The sequence below is a fragment of the Seriola dumerili genome, unplaced genomic scaffold (assembly GCF_002260705.1).
Source record: "Seriola dumerili isolate Sdu_G_001 unplaced genomic scaffold, Sdu_1.0 BDQW01000056.1, whole genome shotgun sequence".
Taxonomy (NCBI): domain Eukaryota; kingdom Metazoa; phylum Chordata; class Actinopteri; order Carangiformes; family Carangidae; genus Seriola; species Seriola dumerili.
This window is the reverse complement of record NW_019174311.1, coordinates 1,747,705-1,766,913: the sequence shown is the minus strand read 5'-3', so window position 1 is coordinate 1,766,913 and position 19,209 is coordinate 1,747,705. Positions and strand designations below refer to the sequence as shown.

At 42.6% G+C, this 19,209-nt stretch overlaps 1 protein-coding gene across 1 annotated transcript in view; it reads right to left on the bottom strand.

Annotated features, from left to right (window-relative positions):
- mfn2 (mitofusin 2) overlaps window positions 1-17,899 on the bottom strand; it is a 22,282-nt gene extending 4,383 nt beyond the window's left edge. The window contains exons 1-17 of the mRNA XM_022741572.1: window positions 17,553-17,899; window positions 15,822-16,003; window positions 14,162-14,297; window positions 13,851-14,013; window positions 13,628-13,752; window positions 12,421-12,529; window positions 12,206-12,313; window positions 8,507-8,660; window positions 7,086-7,153; window positions 6,745-6,866; window positions 6,522-6,648; window positions 6,211-6,315; window positions 4,770-4,872; window positions 3,253-3,473; window positions 2,327-2,482; window positions 1,965-2,161; window positions 1,656-1,790 (exon numbers count right to left, since the gene is read on the bottom strand). Of these exons, the coding sequence (XP_022597293.1) occupies window positions 1,656-1,790; window positions 1,965-2,161; window positions 2,327-2,482; window positions 3,253-3,473; window positions 4,770-4,872; window positions 6,211-6,315; window positions 6,522-6,648; window positions 6,745-6,866; window positions 7,086-7,153; window positions 8,507-8,660; window positions 12,206-12,313; window positions 12,421-12,529; window positions 13,628-13,752; window positions 13,851-14,013; window positions 14,162-14,297; window positions 15,822-15,999 (2,207 nt within the window). The 5' untranslated portion in view covers window positions 16,000-16,003; window positions 17,553-17,899. The remainder of the gene's footprint in view (window positions 1-1,655; window positions 1,791-1,964; window positions 2,162-2,326; window positions 2,483-3,252; window positions 3,474-4,769; window positions 4,873-6,210; window positions 6,316-6,521; window positions 6,649-6,744; window positions 6,867-7,085; window positions 7,154-8,506; window positions 8,661-12,205; window positions 12,314-12,420; window positions 12,530-13,627; window positions 13,753-13,850; window positions 14,014-14,161; window positions 14,298-15,821; window positions 16,004-17,552) is intronic.
- Between the last annotated feature and the right edge of the window lie 1,310 nt (window positions 17,900-19,209).

Below are 19,209 nucleotides of genomic sequence, written 5' to 3'. Positions count from 1 at the left end.
TATGTTGTAGCCGCTGCAGGTGGAGACAGAGACATTTTATTGACGTTTTCTGTCAAAAATAAATCAGATATTTAATCCAACATTCCGTAACTGTAAACTCTATGTAGAAAGATAGAGCTGCAGCAGCAGAGACACACAACACAGGCAGTGTGTTTACTTCAGAGCATCATGTTCTACTTGAAATGTCTTGATTCAGAATGTCTTTTACATGAGCTGAGTGTTGACATCACCCCTGGACCAGCTGTTTCTAAGGTGATAGTGAGGACAGTGTGAAACGTCCTTCACTAGTCCAATACAAGACAAATTATTCTCTGTAATATGAACAGGTGCAATATCTTCACACCTGTCCTGCTGTCCAGCTGTGTGTGCTACACTGTGGTGAGGTGCTTACCGCAGCAGCTTGGCCTTACTCTGCAGACCGTCCAGCAGCTCAATCTTCCTGTTCATGTCAGTGATCTCATCCTCCAGGTTCTGACGGGTCACATCCACCTGCTGGCACAGCTGAGCAAACACACCANGGAAGCTGAGAGCGTTCTTCATGGAGAAACAGGCTGTATTTGAATGAAAGACAGGAGCCCTGTCTTTGTTGTACAGCTCAGTGTGGGTGAAGGTCAGAACAGAGTCAACTCCACTTCTTACATTTTTTACTGTGTTTTCAAAGAACGAGTGGCACTTTTTTTACCCCTTTTTTACAACTCAAAAACAAAAACAAAGAGTAGAAGAAAATAAAAACCAGCAGCCAGCTCACACAAAGAGTGGACACATGTATTTCAGTCTGTACAATTACTGATCTCTACTGACCACCTGTAGACATGTCAGAGGTCGATGGAGACGTTTCCACTGAGATTATAACCTTGGAAGTGGACAGTCAGAGTATGAAGGAAGCTGATTAGCTGACCAAAGATTGAAAGCAGCACAGTGTTAATGTGAAAGACTGAGTTGTTTGATGCTGCTGCCTCAGTGTAAGACCAGGAGTACGCTGATGTGTGGCGGCTGCAGAACGCCTTGATTTTCAGCTTCACTGTTAACAGCTTAGAGAGGACTCACTGCGTCTCACGCCTCACGGCTGTGTCACGTGATCTAGAGATTTGGCCTCTCGTCTATTTTCACGTGTGACACTTCTCCAGCAGAAACAGACAGAGATAAGACCCGATGATGTCACAGTGACACCATACCAGCAACATTACATAAAACCGACACCTTCACTATAGTTTCTATGTCTAGGTTGAATCTGAATATGACACAGACATGAAAAATATAAATATATGTTGTAGCCGCTGCAGGTGGAGACAGAGACATTTTATTGACGTTTTCTGTCAAAAATAAATCAGATATTTAATCCAACATTCCGTAACTGTAAACTCTATGTAGAAAGATAGAGCTGCAGCAGCAGAGACACACAACACAGGCAGTGTGTTTACTTCAGAGCATCATGTTCTACTTGAAATGTCTTGATTCAGAATGTCTTTTACATGAGCTGAGTGTTGACATCACCCCTGGACCAGCTGTTTCTAAGGTGATAGTGAGGACAGTGTGAAACGTCCTTCACTAGTCCAATACAAGACAAATTATTCTCTGTAATATGAACAGGTGCAATATCTTCACACCTGTCCTGCTGTCCAGCTGTGTGTGCTACACTGTGGTGAGGTGCTTACCGCAGCAGCTTGGCCTTACTCTGCAGACCGTCCAGCAGCTCGATCTTCCTGTTCATGTCAGTGATCTCATCCTCCAGGTTCTGACGGGTCACATCCACCTGCTGGCACAGCTGAGCAAACACACCAGCCAGCTCCCTGGGAACCACAGCAGCAACACACACACAGTCAGAAACACAACAACAAAGACTGTGGTTGATATTAATTAGACTGAGAACACAAAGTCACTGCAGGTTTGTCACATCAGTGACTAAACAAAGCACCACGCTGCTCTCAGGTGACAGTCAGTGTGTGGTTAGTTGACAGGCTCACTGCTGGACTTGGTGGCTGCAGTTGGATCCGGTGTAGCTGACGATGAGCTGCAGCTTCTCGCTGGCGTAGTCCACAAACTGTCTCTTGAAAGCTCTCTCCTTGGCCTTGGTGGTCCAGGTGAGCCGCTCATAGATGTAGAGAAGCCCGTAGAGGCCCACCGACAGGGCGATCAGACGCCAGCCGACCGCCTTCCAGATCTACGCACACACACGCGCACCATGAGGCTTAAACACACTGAGCAGAAACATGATGGTGAACCTGATCCCGATGACAGATTTTTTACACACGTCAAACCAGGGTTACCATGGTAGCAGTGATGACTCTGTGTGTCTGTGTGTCTGTGTGTGTGTGTGTGTCCTGACCACGCCACCAACCACGAGGACACCCATGGAGGTACGGGAGGTGAGGGAGGCCAGACCTGTCACCATGGAGACCATCAGCTCTTCCTGGGTCATGGAGCTCTGTGGGAATGGAGGCATGCTGGTGCTGACAGGAGTCAGGGCCATGGGCCGAGGGACCTGCAGGGAGAACCGGCTCAGAGATCAAACATGATGCTACAGTGTGTTCGTATGATTAATGAGAACTTCGTTCTTTTTTATGTAACAGTACTAATCTGATCTCTGAGTCCCTAGACCATAGACCATATTCACATGGCGGCCATTTTCCTCTGACGTCACGCTGAGGGTGGGAAACCTCTTGAAGAAAAATCCTGTGGGAACTGAAACTGAACTTATTTTCTTCACTTTTATTCGACCGAACTGATTAATGGGCAGATGAATTTGCGAGGATCCACAAGAGGATTAAAAAAAAAAAAAGGAAACAGCAACTGGATTGAATCTTACATCCACGATGTTGAAGGTAAGAGCAGCCCACATTGGAAACACTGGAAGCTAATGCTAGTCTAGCAAACGTGAAGTTTGTAATGAACATAAATGTAAGTGTTAGTGCTACTAAAGTTGTCAGGTGAAAAATCAGTTCACTGGCTTGTGCAAACGTTAAACATTAACTAACGTTATATAGTTTCATGATCAACCTGCATCAATAACACAGTAATATGACAGAGGAGCAAGAGCATCACTGCTAACTTCACCTTTCATTGTTTTTGTTGTGAAGTGAAGGAGTGCTATTCTACTGGTTTCTGAGAGGTTTCACGATGCAAGGTCATATTAAATGAAGCAGGTGACATCACAGACGGTTCAGTTAAGATTTCAGTCAGAGTTGAGGACAGCAGAAACATCCAAATAAACATCCAGGTGCCTCAGCAGTGGTCGGGGAGAGGGGGCGTTACCTGGTCGTTGTAGCCCATCAGGGCCCTCCGGGTGTTCTTGGGCCCCAGGAAGCGGTTGACCAGCATTGTCCAGCCCAGAGAGAAATGGAAGCTGATGTCCTCCTGAAAGTCACTGCAGAGCTTGTCACAGGCCAGGTCATAGCTGAGGCTGAAGCACTGACGAGGAACCAGCTTGTCTACCTGCTCTCTGACTGGGCTGGGCAAGAGAGGAGAGGATTCCTCTGCACACACACACACACACACACACACACACGCACACACAGTTACATGAGTATTAGTCAGTTCATGGTGAACAGCTTTGCAGTATTGTGACTCCATGGTAATGTTAGACAGCTGTCGGTGTGGGATGTGAAGCTACAGTAATTCTAGAGGAACGACTCCGTGGCTCGTTTGTTTTCTTCTCTGATTCTAACATTTTACCTTCAGACGCTTCAGTTTGTTCACAAATTGTTACCATCTCATGCTTTCATTTATTTTCCCCTATAGTCTACACTCAATACTCCATCATGACAAAGCAAAAACTTTAAGACAATATGCAATATTATTGTACGCAATTATATGAATTTCCCCTAGGGGATAAATAAAGTACATATCTATCTGTCTATCTCAAATGTATTAAAAAGGAAAAACAGAATTATCACACTGACATCAGTCAATAAAGATAAGCTCCAGAGAAACCTCCAGAAACAACCATCATTGCAGCTCTCCACTGATCTGGTCTTCATGTCAGAGAGTCCAGATGAAGCCTCTCCTCAGGGACAGTTTGTAAAGACGCAGCTAAAGGACTCTGAGAATGAGAGAAACCAGATTCTCTGGTCTGATGAGACCAGGACTGTACTGTTTGGTCTCAGTTCTCAGAGTCTGTAGGAAACAGATTTGATGGTTGTCCTTCCTTCTGGAGGTTTCTCCATCTCTACACAGGATCTCTGGAGCTCAGCCACTGATTTTAACGTCTATGATGAATAATTTAGAAACATCTGCGAGTCTGGTGTGTGGCTGAGGTTTGTTGTTCTGTGAAACAAGGGAAGCTTGTGTTTGGAAAATCATTTTTCTCTCCCTCTGATTCTGTTATCAGAAGGTTTTCTTTTTCTCTCAGTCACATATTTTAAATACACAGTCAACTTTAATTAAATCACCAACCATGTGCAACCTGAGCCTAGTTCCACTCACTGTCAACAGGTGCTGCTCATAGGGGATGTTGGTTCTGCAAATAGTATTATAGAGACTCCGGTCTAGACGTGCTCTGTTATGATGTGGAGATATATTAATAAAACTGACGACTTCTCATCAGCATATAAACTCAATCCTTCAGCAGTAAAGTCTAGAAATGTAAGAGTACAATGGAGGAAACAGGGAGCGTGCTGCAGACTGGCTACGTAGTCTGCTCTACGCAGCTGGGTCAACATCATTATTCAGCATAAAATCTTTTCAGTATTGTGCTCATAGTTAAAATCATTACAGCAGACTGTGGTCTGTGCAGTGACAGTAGTAGACTGGGTGGCTGTGAACAGTGTTACCAATCATGTCGGTCTGTGTGCCCTGCAGGGCGCTGGTGATGGAGGTGGAACACCTCTCTGACATGTTCTTGCCCAGACCTTCTTCTATGTGCCGATGGAGCTCCTACAACAAAAGAAAACAAAAATAACCACAACAAGAACCAATGAAAACAACCAGAATCACATCCTCCACTCAGAGTAGTTTCAGCTTACATCCATGTTTATCCAGAGTCATAAAAGTCATAAAATATTAACCATTTGTCATAACTATTCTGAAGTCTTACGTAATAGCTAAGGAGTGTTCTGTGTGGTCACACTGACCTTGACCTTTGACCACCAAAATCTAATCAGTTCTTCCTTGAATCCTAGTGAATGTTTGCATCAAATTTGAAGCTGACACACAGCTGACTGCCGACAGAGCAGGGATTGTCCGGTCATTAACTAAAGCCACGTTTCCACCGCAGGAACTTTCCCCAGGAATCAGGAACTTTTTGAGGAACTATGCGCGTTTCCACTACAGAAACCAGGGTCTAAATTTTGTTCCAGGGTAACTGATAGACCCCCAAAAAGGTCCCTGGTCGGGGGGTAGTACTTTCCAAAGGTTCAGGAACTTCGGGGGATGGGGTCTGCAGTGCTGAACATTTCTGGTTGAGTACTCGCTGCATTTTATTTCACCCGCAATGTTTAAAGGTCCGCAGTGAGCAAGCACCGGGCATGTAGGCTCGATATTTTCCACACCACGAAACAGGTCCAGGAGAAGGTAAAAAAAACTGAAACAGGACTTCAAGAAAATAAAGGACCACAACAACCGGAGTGACTGAGTTTGCCAAACGTTACGTATAATACGGGATCGTCCCGTATTTTAAAATAAAATACCGCGTCCTGTAGGCTACTGAATATATACGGGAGGCAATTTGTCCCGTATTTTCATTCATGTTATCTCCTCAAAGTGCTTTGAATAATGTAATGTCAAGTAATAATTTTGCATAATCTTCCCGGGACTTATGGCCACGGTAGAAACGCAGACAACAATGGGCCACAGGAACCTTTTAGCTCCTGAAGAAAAGTACCTGGACTTTTTGGTCGAAACGCAGCTTAACAGAGGATGGACCCACCACACTGCTACAGTCACCTCAAAGAACTCAACAGCAGTACTAATACCCATGATTCTTTGGGCTTTGGATGAAGGACAAATGTCTGTCTGTTTGTAGGCTTGAGCCAAATGCATGTGCTCATAGACAACTGACTCTACAGTTACTCTTTGGCCAACCTGCTGTTGGTATGCAACACCCAGATATGACAGTATGGACAGGTGGGTGCACAGGTGAGTGTACCTGTGGTGGAATATGCTAATGAAAGGTTTGTTTCCTCAGTTTCGGTCACTATGATGAATGTTGTCCAGCTCATTCCAGCCCAATCAAGTTCACGAGTAAGAGAGGTGTTGAACATGTTTTAAACTCACGTTCTTGTAGACCTTGAGCACCACTGATGAAGGGTGGAAGTCCATGTGGAAGTCATCCACCAGCACATGAAGCTTCCTGATCTCCTCGGCCATGGCATTAGACACCTGAGCATGAGCACAGAGCGGGGTGAAAACTACTTCCTGTTGAGGCGTTCACCTCAGTTTTACATCTGTGTTTTTACTGGCCTACTTCTGACTTTAATTTTGCTAAGTGAGGAAATAAATTGATCCCACAAGCCCATCACATCACTACTAAGACACAGGAGAGAGCTTAAAGCCCAGGTGAGTTATGATATCATGATGGGGTTCACCTGTCTCTCCACCTCCTCAGTGATCTTCTTGATCCTGGCCTTACAGTCCATGGTCAACAGGTCCAGCTGCTTATCTATAAACTCCAACCGGTCCTGACGGTCCTCTTTGGTTTCAAGACAGTAGACCCTGAAACACACACACACAAGAACTAACTGACAACCCGCTGTCCACACAGTGTGCAACAGTGTGAATGTGTCTTCACACAGTTAACCCTTGACTCACCTCTGCTCTTGTGCAGCAACATGAACAGAGTCCATGATGTGACGCAGAGCCTCAGAGATCTGCTTGGCCCTCACTGTGTGCTGCTCAAACTTGGTCTTCACCGCAGACTGAGAGATACACTCCTACACACACACACACACACACACACACACACACACACACACACACACACACACACGAAAAGTTATGTGTGTGTCCAGTGCAGACAGGATGGCTCATGCAGTCAGCTGTAAACTTTTTTTAAAGTCACGGTGATCAATAAACTGGATAAACATCCACCGTTCATGAATGTATCTGATTATTTAAATCTGGTTCCAACTGTTCGTGGATCGGGATCTCACCTCGAATCTCCGCTCAAAGTTCTGGAACTCAAACATTCTGGCCTGAAATCCCTCAGCCAGGGCTCCACCTGAAACAGGACCACACCATGTTACCCTGTACTAACCCACTCAACACACAAATATAATCTTTAGAACATAACTGAGAAATTAATGTAAAAAATATTAGAATAAAAAAAATATTAGATTTAAATCAGGAAGTCTCTACTCACAGAGTGTTTCTGTTTTATGTATCAAATGAAAGCATCAGCACATTTCAGTTGGTACCTCAGTAATGGTATTTAATTAAATATACTGTATCAACCAGTCGCACAGCTGTTTAGTTCTAGAATTGATAAAAGTAAATCTCTGATCACAGCGACACAAAATAAAACTGGATTTCCTCAAATCCATCAACCAGTTTCATGCCTGAACCTTCTGTGATCACTGTGTAAACATGAAGACACTTAAATACAGAGTCAGCCTGGGTGATAACTCAGTATCTTTATCAGTGGAGGCTTATTAGAAGGAAATGATCATGGTCTTTTCTTGATTTCTGCCTAAATTAATGATTTTGTTGTTCTGAAAATTAAAAACAGAATGCTCAAACTTGTTTAAAATTTGATGTTTGGTCTGATACACAACAGTGGAACAGTGAAGTGCATTGAAAATCTATATGATTACTTTGTAGGAAGGTATATTCATAAAACAAACAGAACCTCCTGTGGTTTCACTTTCCAAAACCTTTCCACCCATGGAAAACACAATGTTCAAATTCCATGGCTTTTCCAGGTTTTTAATGTCAGAGTAGGGGTGAGCGATATGACGATATTAGACCGTGAAGGATTACAACGTGAAGACGATCTTTCAAACTGCAGAGATCGTGGGATCGTCTAGGGCACATTCTATAAATTGCAGTTCTATGCTGATGCACCGACGCACCAGACGTATTGACGTCGTCAACCTGACCGACCAATCATAGTGAATTACGGGCAGTGACGCACTTTCCTTCCCGCCTCCTTGTTTGTGTGTGTAGCGGTAGCACATGGAGAGCGATGGCTGAAAGCCAAACGGAGTCGGTCGCTAAAAAAAATTCCACCTCCATTATATGGAATTGGTTTGGATTTTCCGCAACTGATCAAGCGCAAGCAAATGTAATCTGCAAAGTTTGCACAGAAACCGTTCGCACGTCGGGTGGTAACACGACGAACCAGAATGATGTTGTTGTTTACCTTAAACTTTACGTTGTTTGCACATGCAGGCAAAACTGCGACTATTTGAAATAAAATCTGTTAAGAAAGGTTCTTTGGTCTAAATTGTCTGTTTTTCTTTTTCCAATTTAAGATCGTGATAAATTTATCGTGATAAATATTTTTAAAAAATCGTGATATGATATTTTTGCCATATCGCCCACCCCTATGTCAGAGTGAAACTACCATGCTCACCTGCTTCAGGCATCCCTTGAGCCTTCTGTACTCGAGCCTGGAGCACTTCCTTGGCAGAGACGAAGAAGATGCGGTCACTGGCCTGGTTCCGGTCTACCACAGCCAGCTCATCCACAAGGAAGTTGGTGCAGCGGTCCATGTGCTGCCTGCGAACCTGACACAACAACAGTACACTTTATAGAACACAAACTAAAACAAGTAATGGAAGGGACACAGCTTCTGACAGTGATGTTGGCCCAGTGACACAGTGACATAATCACCTGACCACCAACCTAAGAGATGAAGGTCAGGGTGCAGAAAACTGGTTCTGCTGGTTCCCTTATCATTTAACACATTCACAGTGACAGGTGTGTAACATTAAGAAACTAGAACCACCTCCTCCTGGTTGTCTGCCTCCTCCACTCAGACTAGTTTCAGGTTACATCCCTGTTTATCTAGAGTCATAGAAAATATGAACTATGAAATATGATTTGTGTGAAATTTTGTCATAATTACTGTGTGAAGTCTTGAGTAATGGCTAAAAAGTGTTTTCTGAGGTAGGGGTGGGCGATATGCCCTATAAGTAATGTCACGATATTTTTAGGCTATATCACGATACACAAAATATATTGCTATTTTTTAAATCTCCTCTATAGAACTTGATAAATGCATGATTTAAGCAGAAATAGACTGGGAAACATTTGTTGATAGTCATACTGATATGATACCATAACACCTTTCACTAGTTAATAGTTTCATTGTGTGGACTTTACATGAATATGACACAGAAATGAACATGGATGAACTCTGGCTTGTTGGGGAATAATGCCCTACAGTGCACACTTTGTTTGTCATAATTGTTTGTTTTAACCCTAAAGGCCCGTGGGAGCGTATACGCTTCCAAATTTCACATTGTCTGTAGAGCGCCATTGCTCCGCGACCGTTTGAGCTAAAGACATGTCGTTTTTTTTCTCCTTAAACTAGACGATCGGTGCTTTCTACCAAGCCCCTGATGGTCCGTGCGTCATCACTGACTTAGATCGAGAAACTTACATTGAAAGTTTCTAAATATTTGGAGTAGTTTTTCTGGCACATTGCTGCTTTCTGTCTGTGTGTTTAGGCATTCTTTGCCAGTGACATTTAGCATCACATGACTGAATCAGACATTCCTATTGGCTCCAATGATTGAGGTCACAGCCAATCAGTGTCTGACTCAGAGGCTTGGCCTGCCTTCGCATAAGCATAATACCCAGACTGAACGTGAGCAATGCTGTTTTACTCTGATATCAAAGTGAAAAGTTGTTTAGAGTTTATCGAAGTGACAGAAAACAGACAGAAGGATGTGACAGTCAGATATTAATGCAGCGGAGGATTTGGAGCTGATTTTTCAAGGAGCAGACAAATAATGCCCATAAATACTGCTCCAGAGAATGAGCTTATCTCATGAACAGATAAAGATAAAACTTCAAATCACCTCTGGAACAACTCAAACAAATAAATACAATTTTCTGTGTTGAATTTTTCCTTCTTTATTATGGTTTAGTGTTTTTATCTATAAAATAAGGAAAAATTCCATGTTAGTTTTCTTTCGTTTTCTGGGCTATTAACCTATTACACTGCACTGAAGTCTTTATTGAGTGACATTATTAGCTGAGGTTATGCTGATTCTAAATATGTGCAGCACTTGGTGAAACTGTTAAAAATGACAATTTTATCAGAAAAAACACAAAGGTATTAAAGAGCAAAAATATTGAAATACAAATGACAAGTTTTTAAAATTTATTTTGGGTAAATTCGTTGTTATATTAATCAAGTAATTAAAAATTATAGTTAGATTAATTGAAAAAATAATGGATAGATTAATCGATAAACAAATAATCTTTAGGTGCAGCCCTAGTCAGTTTATCTAAATAATTCCTGATTGGATATTTGGAGAGGAGAACACAGACTGAGAAACAGCTTCAGATATCACATTCAGAGGAAGGATGTACAGACAGAAGAACATGATTTCTGCACACTGACTACCTGCTGCTGGTGCCAACTAGGGATGCCCCAATTGATCGGCCGCTGATCAATTTCGGCCAATTTCATTAAAAAATATGTGATTGGTGGATCAGAATAAATGCTTTAATCACCTTACAACAGATCACCTGTGGTTGAGGCTGAGAGAAGCCCTGTGTTGTGTAGTGTAGTCCCGTCCCACCATTGTGTTGGCGTGCGACAGGCCACCAGAAACAAACAACATGTCGGCTGTGTGGAACTTTCACAAAGTGTGTGAGACCGATATAACGTACACCATCTGTGATGCAGGGCTCCAGACTAACTTTTTCACTGGTTGCAGCCATGATTTGGTCGCCCCTTTTTTTAGACATAGCCTATTTCTTCATGAAGGAGGCTCTGAGGCTTCCTCCTCTTTAATTGTGTTTAATAAAAATGTAAAATTATGTCACTAGACTTCAGTAATGAAGTACGATAACATTCATGATTTTTGTAAAACTATACAGACCCAAAATCTGTTACTGAATCTTTCTGAAAGTTTCAGAGCGACAGAAACACACAGCGCCGCGGTAACCATAGTAACTCACTCACACACCTGCCTGCTTGCACACGGCCTGAGAGGAGCATCATGGGAATAAATGACAATAACTGATTTATTGGATATTTCTCACTTTGCCCTGACGGTCTGAAGAATTCTTTCTTTCTCTGTCTTGTCTATCCCTGCTGTCAGCACCTTACCACGCAGCAACCGAAACTGACCACGGAGCAAAATGATTTTACCCACTGTCTAGAGACTGTGTATGCTATTCACATGCTATTAGGTTTACTGGGAGATTTAGAAAATATTAGTGTGATATGAAGATAGACGGAGGAACGAGAAGGAGATGGAGCTCAGCTCCACCGGGCAGTTTAACCCCTGGCTCTGTTATAGGCAGAGTTAAATCCAATGACCATTTTGTTCTCCCTTTGAAAAGAAGAGGGGAGGGGCTCAGTCCCAGCAGGCTTTGTGCTTAAATTTCAGGAGTTCAAGCTTAAACTGCGTTGACTTGGTAACAAGTTGTCTACAAGTGTCTACACTGAACTGACCACTTCGTTACACTACACACAACATTGCCCTCATACCATGATCACGGGTACTGAGTTAGCTCCCTGTCACTGTCTGTTCCCGGCTGCACCTGCATTCTGATGAAAGGTCAGGTAGTCAGACCGACTGAGCCAAAAAATGATCATGCAATGACCACGTGTCATTTTAACTCACACTCACAAATATAGTCGCATATGCGTTGCAGTTTGGAGCCCTGCAATGTGATCAGGGCATCACACTCACTCTGCTTTTTATATTTGTTTCCTCACAATATACCAGACACTGTCTATTTGCCAGATGTGTTACGTTAATGCAGAGGACTGCAGTGTAAACAGAGCTCCACCCCTGACACACCAAGTCAGTACAGGATGTGATCAGAATCATTTATCAGACACAGCAGTCAGTTTCACTGCATTTGCTCTCTTGGTGTCAATTAACCCTTAAAGAAGCTTCGTCATCCTTCAGGTCACTCCAACCTATAAAATTATTGATTCATGGATACACATGAATATCATGACAAGACAACAAACTGCTTCCTCTAGACATTCTACTACTACCTGCAGCATTAGGCTGTAGACACTATACAAAGTTTAAAACCTTCCACCATGTTCTAACATTCTCAGTCTATTTTTACTGACCTCCTCCATGTACTCAGGCTCTGAGGCGGAGGCGTCCCAGCGGTTGTTGAGGATGAAGATGTTGGGACTGGAGAGCCGCTCGTTGACCTTGTGAAAAAAGGACTTCTCCTGTGGACACACGTCATACACTGATGTCATATAAAGATCTCATCATAAACCGTCCACGTTTCTGTGTTTTTCATTGTCAACATGCTGACTCAGCTGTCACGTCTCACCGTCTGCATCAGTGTGGACTCAGAGTTCGCCACCAGAACAAACACATCAGCATCCAGGCAGAACTTGTCGATCCAGCTGTCCAGCTCTGTGGTGACATCGATACCTGGGCTGGAGGAAGAACAGGAGGTGAGTGAGTCAGCTGCAAAGATTGACAAACATCATCATCATCATTTTAATCATGGCTACCACAACATGCAGGGTCCCACCTCTGCCTTGTTAGAATGATACAGCCTCATTATGGTGGAAACCTTAACCAGGGTACAGCCAGTTACAGTTTTTACCCAGGATGATGATTCCACTGATTCCTATGACACAGGTGATCAGTACTGATTACTCTGGACGCACACAGGTAGAGCAACAGCGTGAATCTCAGCCCACATTTTCTCGTGTTTGTAGCGTTTTGCATAACAGACCAAATTTGTTAAGACTTGTGACAAGTATATTTTATCACAAGATGAACCTCCAGGCCACCTAGGGCTCAACAATTTGGGAAAATAATCAAATTGCAATTTTTTTTTTTTTTTTACCAATATTGCGATTAGGATTTAATATGCATTATTTTTTTAAGTTCCTTATCTTCTGTATTATTCAACAAACACAAACAATAAATCATTGTATATTATGACTAACACAATATTAGATAGATTAACCATGAACTGTTCTTTCCTGTAGGCCAGGCCTATATGTCATGATGAAATTAGATGATGCATGAATTGATATGAATGACATATTTTTATTTAACTACTACTACAACAGGAACACACTGCCTGTGCTGTGTGTGTGTTCACACCTGCTGTGTCTCTGCTGTTGCAGCTCTACTGCTCTACACAGAGTTTACAAGTTACTGAATGTTGGAAAACTTCTTCATTATAAATTAATTCCAGATTTATTTTTGACAGAAAACATCTCTGGCTCCACATGCAACTGCTAAAACGGTAAAAAAATATATATTATTTTTTTCACGTCTGTGTCATAGCCTAGACATTGAAGCTATAATGAAATAAGTCCGTTTTTTGTGATGTTGCTGGGCATGTGAAAAAGAGGTGAGACGCCAAATCTCCAGATTATGCCACACAGTCATGAGGCAGTGTGTCGCTCTAACTCATTAACATGGGTGCCAAAATGATAACCAAGACATTCCACAGCTGCCACGCACACGCCACACAACAAGTGTTTTCCTGGTGTTAGTGTTTACTTGTGTCTGACCTGTCCACCAACACCAGGTCATCCCTCAGCAGAGCACACTTGGCTTTCGGCCACATGACACAGACCAAGCTGCCGGCATCCAGGTCCTCATCCTGGTGGAGAGCATGGGCCAGCTGGTTCACCGTCTGTCAACAAAAACACATCAGCTGTTTACAGGACGACATGTTACACATTCAGACTGGAGGTGTGGAGGCGGAGACACCTGTCAGCGAGCTCTGTTCACCTTTATGCTCTTCTTCTCCTCTGAGCCTTCAGTGAGGAGGAAGGCCTCGTTGCCATCGGTGCCCTCCACCCTCAGGAAGCAGTTGGTGGTGTGTCCTATTCCAGACGGCAGCACCTTATCACAGAGCATGGCATTGATCACTGAGCTCTTCCCATTACTGGTCCTGTGAAACAAACCACAAACCTGTCAGCCTGCCTTAGCCCACGCAACCTGCACGCTCTGCACAGGTTTCCACTTCAGGTCCAACTCAACAGAAAACAAGGAACAAAGATGAAGAAGAACTAGAGTGGGAAAGAACCAGATGTACATACCTCCCAAAGAAGACCACCTTCATGTGCCTGCGGGCGAGCACTTCTCCAATCCCTGCCACCTTGGTGAGGTAACCACAGACCTCCTGGACCTGCTCCTCTGTGGTGACCGGGTCCAGCTCCTCATTTTTGTGAGTATCTGATCAGAGAGAAGTTTCCACAGACAGCCTCTTAATTCACCTGGCAGCATGAAGACTGCATCATGTTTGGCACGTGTATGTCCTGATCATTACTCTCATTCCATGACAGGTGATCACACATAAGAAACAAGCTAACGTCAGACCCATAAAACTCTGTAGATTCATAACTAAAACTATGTGCCGCACAAAACCAGACATGTTCATGATACAGATTCTTTTCATCAGATTTATAAAGCTGTGCGTTCACATGGTTCAGCATTATAAAAATCACTCACATGTGCATGAGCATCATTTCCTCTCCTTCCATAAATAGATGAAGACTCCCTTTATCAGTTTGTATAAAAACACTGTCTCCACCACAAGTGATCAGACACAGAGAAGAAAGACGAGACAGAAGAACATTTTTACTGATTGTGAATTGTGAAACTGAGGTAAAAACCTGCATCAGTTTGCTTTAGTACAACTACTCTAATGTAAAGTCCTGTTTTACTCTGATCTTCATTTATTGGGACTAGAGAGTCTTAATGAGGCTCAGGACAGTCTCTAACACTGTGGTTAGTCAATATCAAAATTGTATCCAACAGTTTACAAAATGGCTCACAATAAATAATAAGGACTGTTGAAGAAAATTCACTCAAGTCCTTAGTTTCAAGTTTACTGTAGTGATGCAAGTTTATTGGTATCCCAGGATACGGTGAGCCAACTGACACAGAGCGGGTCCGAGGCAGTAGACTGACCCAGATGTAGGGCAGGGGAACAGTTATACAGTTGAAGACAATGGAATGGACAACTGTATTTGCATATACCTGGGGTTACAGACATTTGGTCCGACAGGAAAGGAAATTAGAAACAAAAAGTAATGTTCTCTAGAGGTCTTGCAGTGTAACACCTTGGTTCAAGTGATCAGGGGGGTAGGAGGGGCTCTTAGGCTGGATCAGCATATCCATAGGTAGGGCAGGCAGGGCCCCTAGACTGAATCAAAATATCTACAGGTAAGATGTTGTTATGACGATGAAGCGTTGGTGATGTAAGAGGGAAGAAGGGGTATTATACAGGGACAGACGGTGGTTGATAAGGTAAGTAGTATCTCCTTGATCAAAGGATCAAGGGGCCAACTCAGTAGGGTTATAGAGTTGTTACTAGGTGTCAGCAAGTCTACACTGAAGACTGTGTATATTCTTCCTCAGGACATTAAACGCAATTATTTCTGTTTATGTAAAGTTCTAAAACTTATGATGATAATGAATGAAGCTCCGTGAAGTTGGTTATTTTGTTTCAAGTTAAACTTCGTGTCTCATCTTAGTTTGTATCTCCACTTTGCTGTAACTTGGATCTCTTTGAAAATTGTATGTTCACATGGTGAAAGGAATGTGTGAGGTGACACAGACTGTGTTTATAAAGACCAGTTTATGAGCAGGAAATGGCATCCTCATGGTTTTTGTGTGTACACATCAGTTATGACTCTGGCCCCTGGTGTTTATGTGGTACAACATGTTGAAGTGCCTTCAGAGGAGAATGGGTACCTTCCAGAAAGGAAGCGCTCTCCTTGATGTAGGCCCCCAACTGTTCAAAGATCCCATTGATCTTCTTCTTTGCTGTGACAAAGTGTTTGAGCGGCGATGCGTTCACTTCTGCCATCAGTCTCTTGTCCTTCTTGCTATGGACTGCGTTGGTGTTGGGCCGTGAGAAAACCAGAGACATGGCACTAGACACAGAGTGAGACATCAAAAACAGCCTGAGAAGAAGGTCAGGAAAATGCTTCGTTGAAATCCAAAAACATTTACATATGTGGTATTTATGTTTTAAATATAATCTGTTACATTCAGGCTCTTTGACAAACAAGTTCCCACAGTACATGTGGTGTGGAGTTTGAATGTTTCTGCTGTCACTGACTCTGTGACTGTTGTGTGTGTCATTGTTTTAGTTTGAAAACACTGTTTTAAAATTAAAACACAGTTGTATGGACATAACCAAAGTCTTTCTCTGTTGATGTGGAAGCAGCTCTCAAGGACAGGGATACGAAGTGAAGACTGCCAGAGGTCTCTAGTCCAGATGAGGCAGCTACTTACATGTGCACAAACATGTTCACTGGTGATATTTACTGCTGACTGAAATTTAATTAATAAAATCATCTTACTGCAGATTATAAAAATGTAGAGGTGGCTCATTAACATAGGAGGAAGAAGGTCATGGACTACAAATATGTAAATACAGAGATACACAGGTTAAAGAGGATGGCCACTGGGATTTGAGGAAATAACATGATTTGGAAAATAATTTTATAACTTTACAGGCTGTTTGTAGGGTAAATAACTACAACATGACAATCTGTTCTCATTCACTCCCTGAAACAGTCTCAACAACATCAGCTCTCATCTGCACTTTCCAGTGGTACATGAAATCTGAGGGAGGAGCCCGTTCATTGTTGGTGATATTGAAAAGATCTTTATTTTCTATAATTCAGACGCTTGTCTAATTTTGAAATGTAAATATCAGGTATTTTAGTTTTTTTCTTCCTCCTTGGTATCTGACATGATCTGACTCCTACATGTTGGTCAGTAACTCATATCAAAAAGATCTTTACCTTCTGTATTTCAGATGCTTGTCTAGGTTTGAAATGTAAATATCAGGAATTTGAGATTGTTGTCTTTCTCCTCGGTATGTGACATGACCGGACTCCTACATGTTGGTCAGTAACTGCACAAAACAGCAGGACCGCCTCCCACTATGTTCCAACACAGACAACAAACTGCGGCCTCGTGACTTGACAAAGCACAAAGCTTGAGCTGCAGGTGAATCAGTTGTTACCTGTAGGCCTGTGTGTGAAGGCCGGTACCCAGCTGTGACCTTTCACACAGTCTGAAGGTAACGCGGGTAAATGTCACGATGTCCTCTGTCATAAACCGGATGATGAAACTACATGAACCATCAGCACAACCCGACTCAGGAAGATCCAGCTGAATAAAGTTAAATAGCAGCCTCTGCTAGCAGGTTGTTCAGCTGTCTAACGTTTGGCCTATTGCGTCACATATCGCCGTAAACTCTGTTGAATCAGTCACATGTGTGACTGCCGGTCTTTGTGTTGTCAATCAGTTTGCTGTAACTTCCTCAGGCCTGATAACATGTTAGCGCGTTAACTGGGGACACATGCTAATCATCAAGCTACATAGCCTGTCAAGTTAACTGCATTCACTTAGCTTCTACACTAGCTAACCGAATAACAGACTGTTTCATGTTCCAGTTTTGGGACTTACCGTAGATGGGGGCGGTCTTCACAAATACTCCTCTTGCATCCTGGCACCGGTGCTGTTAAAACCTCTACAAGCTAACCAACTGCTAACGTTGTCCCGGAGTGAATGTCGGTAAGAGCGTTAGCTGTGCTAGCAGAGGGGGCGGCACCGAGCGCTTCACCGAGCTCAGGCTTGATGACGAGCTGTTTTCTCCCTGTGATCAACAGCAGCACGGTCAGTGACTCATACAGACACCTCAACAAACCGGAGGTTTCTCTCTTTATCAGACACCATGTCGTCTACAAAGCACAACGAAGATAGTATCAGCAGCGGCCTGCAGGTACATACAGCCATTACATCACGGTATAGACCCACCCACTACTTGTTCTTCTATTGCTACCAAAGAGCCTCTATACTGTCTTCTTCTTTTGCCTGGACTGGTGGTTGGCAACCAGCTTTCAGGTGCATTACCGCCACCTACCGGACTGGAGTGTGGAGCATTAGAATGGCAGGAAAATAATAATTAAAAAAAGAAAAGAAAAAAGGACTACATTCTGTTTATCAACCCTGTGTTTTGAGATACATGATTAGATGAATAAACATTATCCCTGATGTTTCTCTGAGTAGGTTCCTAACGTTGAATAATGCTGCTCTTAGAGCCTTTCTTTCTTCCTCATATCCTCTACATTGTAACAGCACATGCTTAACTGATGTTGAATCTCCACAATGTGCACATCTACCAATTGGATGTTTACATATTTTGTGTAGTGTCTGATGTATTCTAGTATGTCCTATCCTGAGACGAGTAATGATTGCCTCTTCCTTTCAGTTCCTGCCCACCCTCCTTCCCAAACCCACATGATTCTGGATGCTATAAAAATGTCTTCCTGTGTCACTCATGTCCCAATATTCTTGCCATATTTTTTTGCATTTGACTCTTTATCATTGTTTTACCTTCTGCTTTACTTAACTGGATTTTAATGTTTACTGTTTGCAAATAAAGTGATTGTTTTGCCAGTATGTCAGCATCCCCGTTTCCTTCTACTCCTACATGGGCAGGAACCCAAACAAAACAGACACTCAAGCCCTTATTGTACATACTGCGTATTACATGATGAATTTCAAATAAAATATCTTGTCTACATGATTTCACAGATTTAATGCTTGTGAGTGCTGCCAAACTATCTGATGCACTTAATGTATTTGTTTTGTTGTTCTCCTCTAACCATTTGAATGCTATCAGATTAGCAACAAGTTCAACTGCATATACTGATAAACGATCTGTGGTTCTTTCCTTTATTGCAACCCTGAACTGTGGGATGAAAGCTGCAACTCCTGTGTGTCCAGTCTCAGGATCTTTTGACCCATCCGTGAATACCAATAATTTATCCCCATAGTGCTGTTCAATGTAATTTTGTGCTATACTCCCAGCATATGCCTGTTTGGATTTCCTCTTTAATTGCTGCTGCAAGTTTAAATGACTAATGATATATGAAATAACCATGGAGGAATGGCTGAAGAAGGGACTGTTGGACTGCACTGTAAGTTAGTTAAACCTACATTTTCAACTTTACTACATTTTCGAAAAATAGGTCCAATATTTATTTCGGTGACTATGGAGTGAAAGAATCTGTCACAATCTGTGAATTCGTTCACTTCGTCCATTGAAATGAATACACTC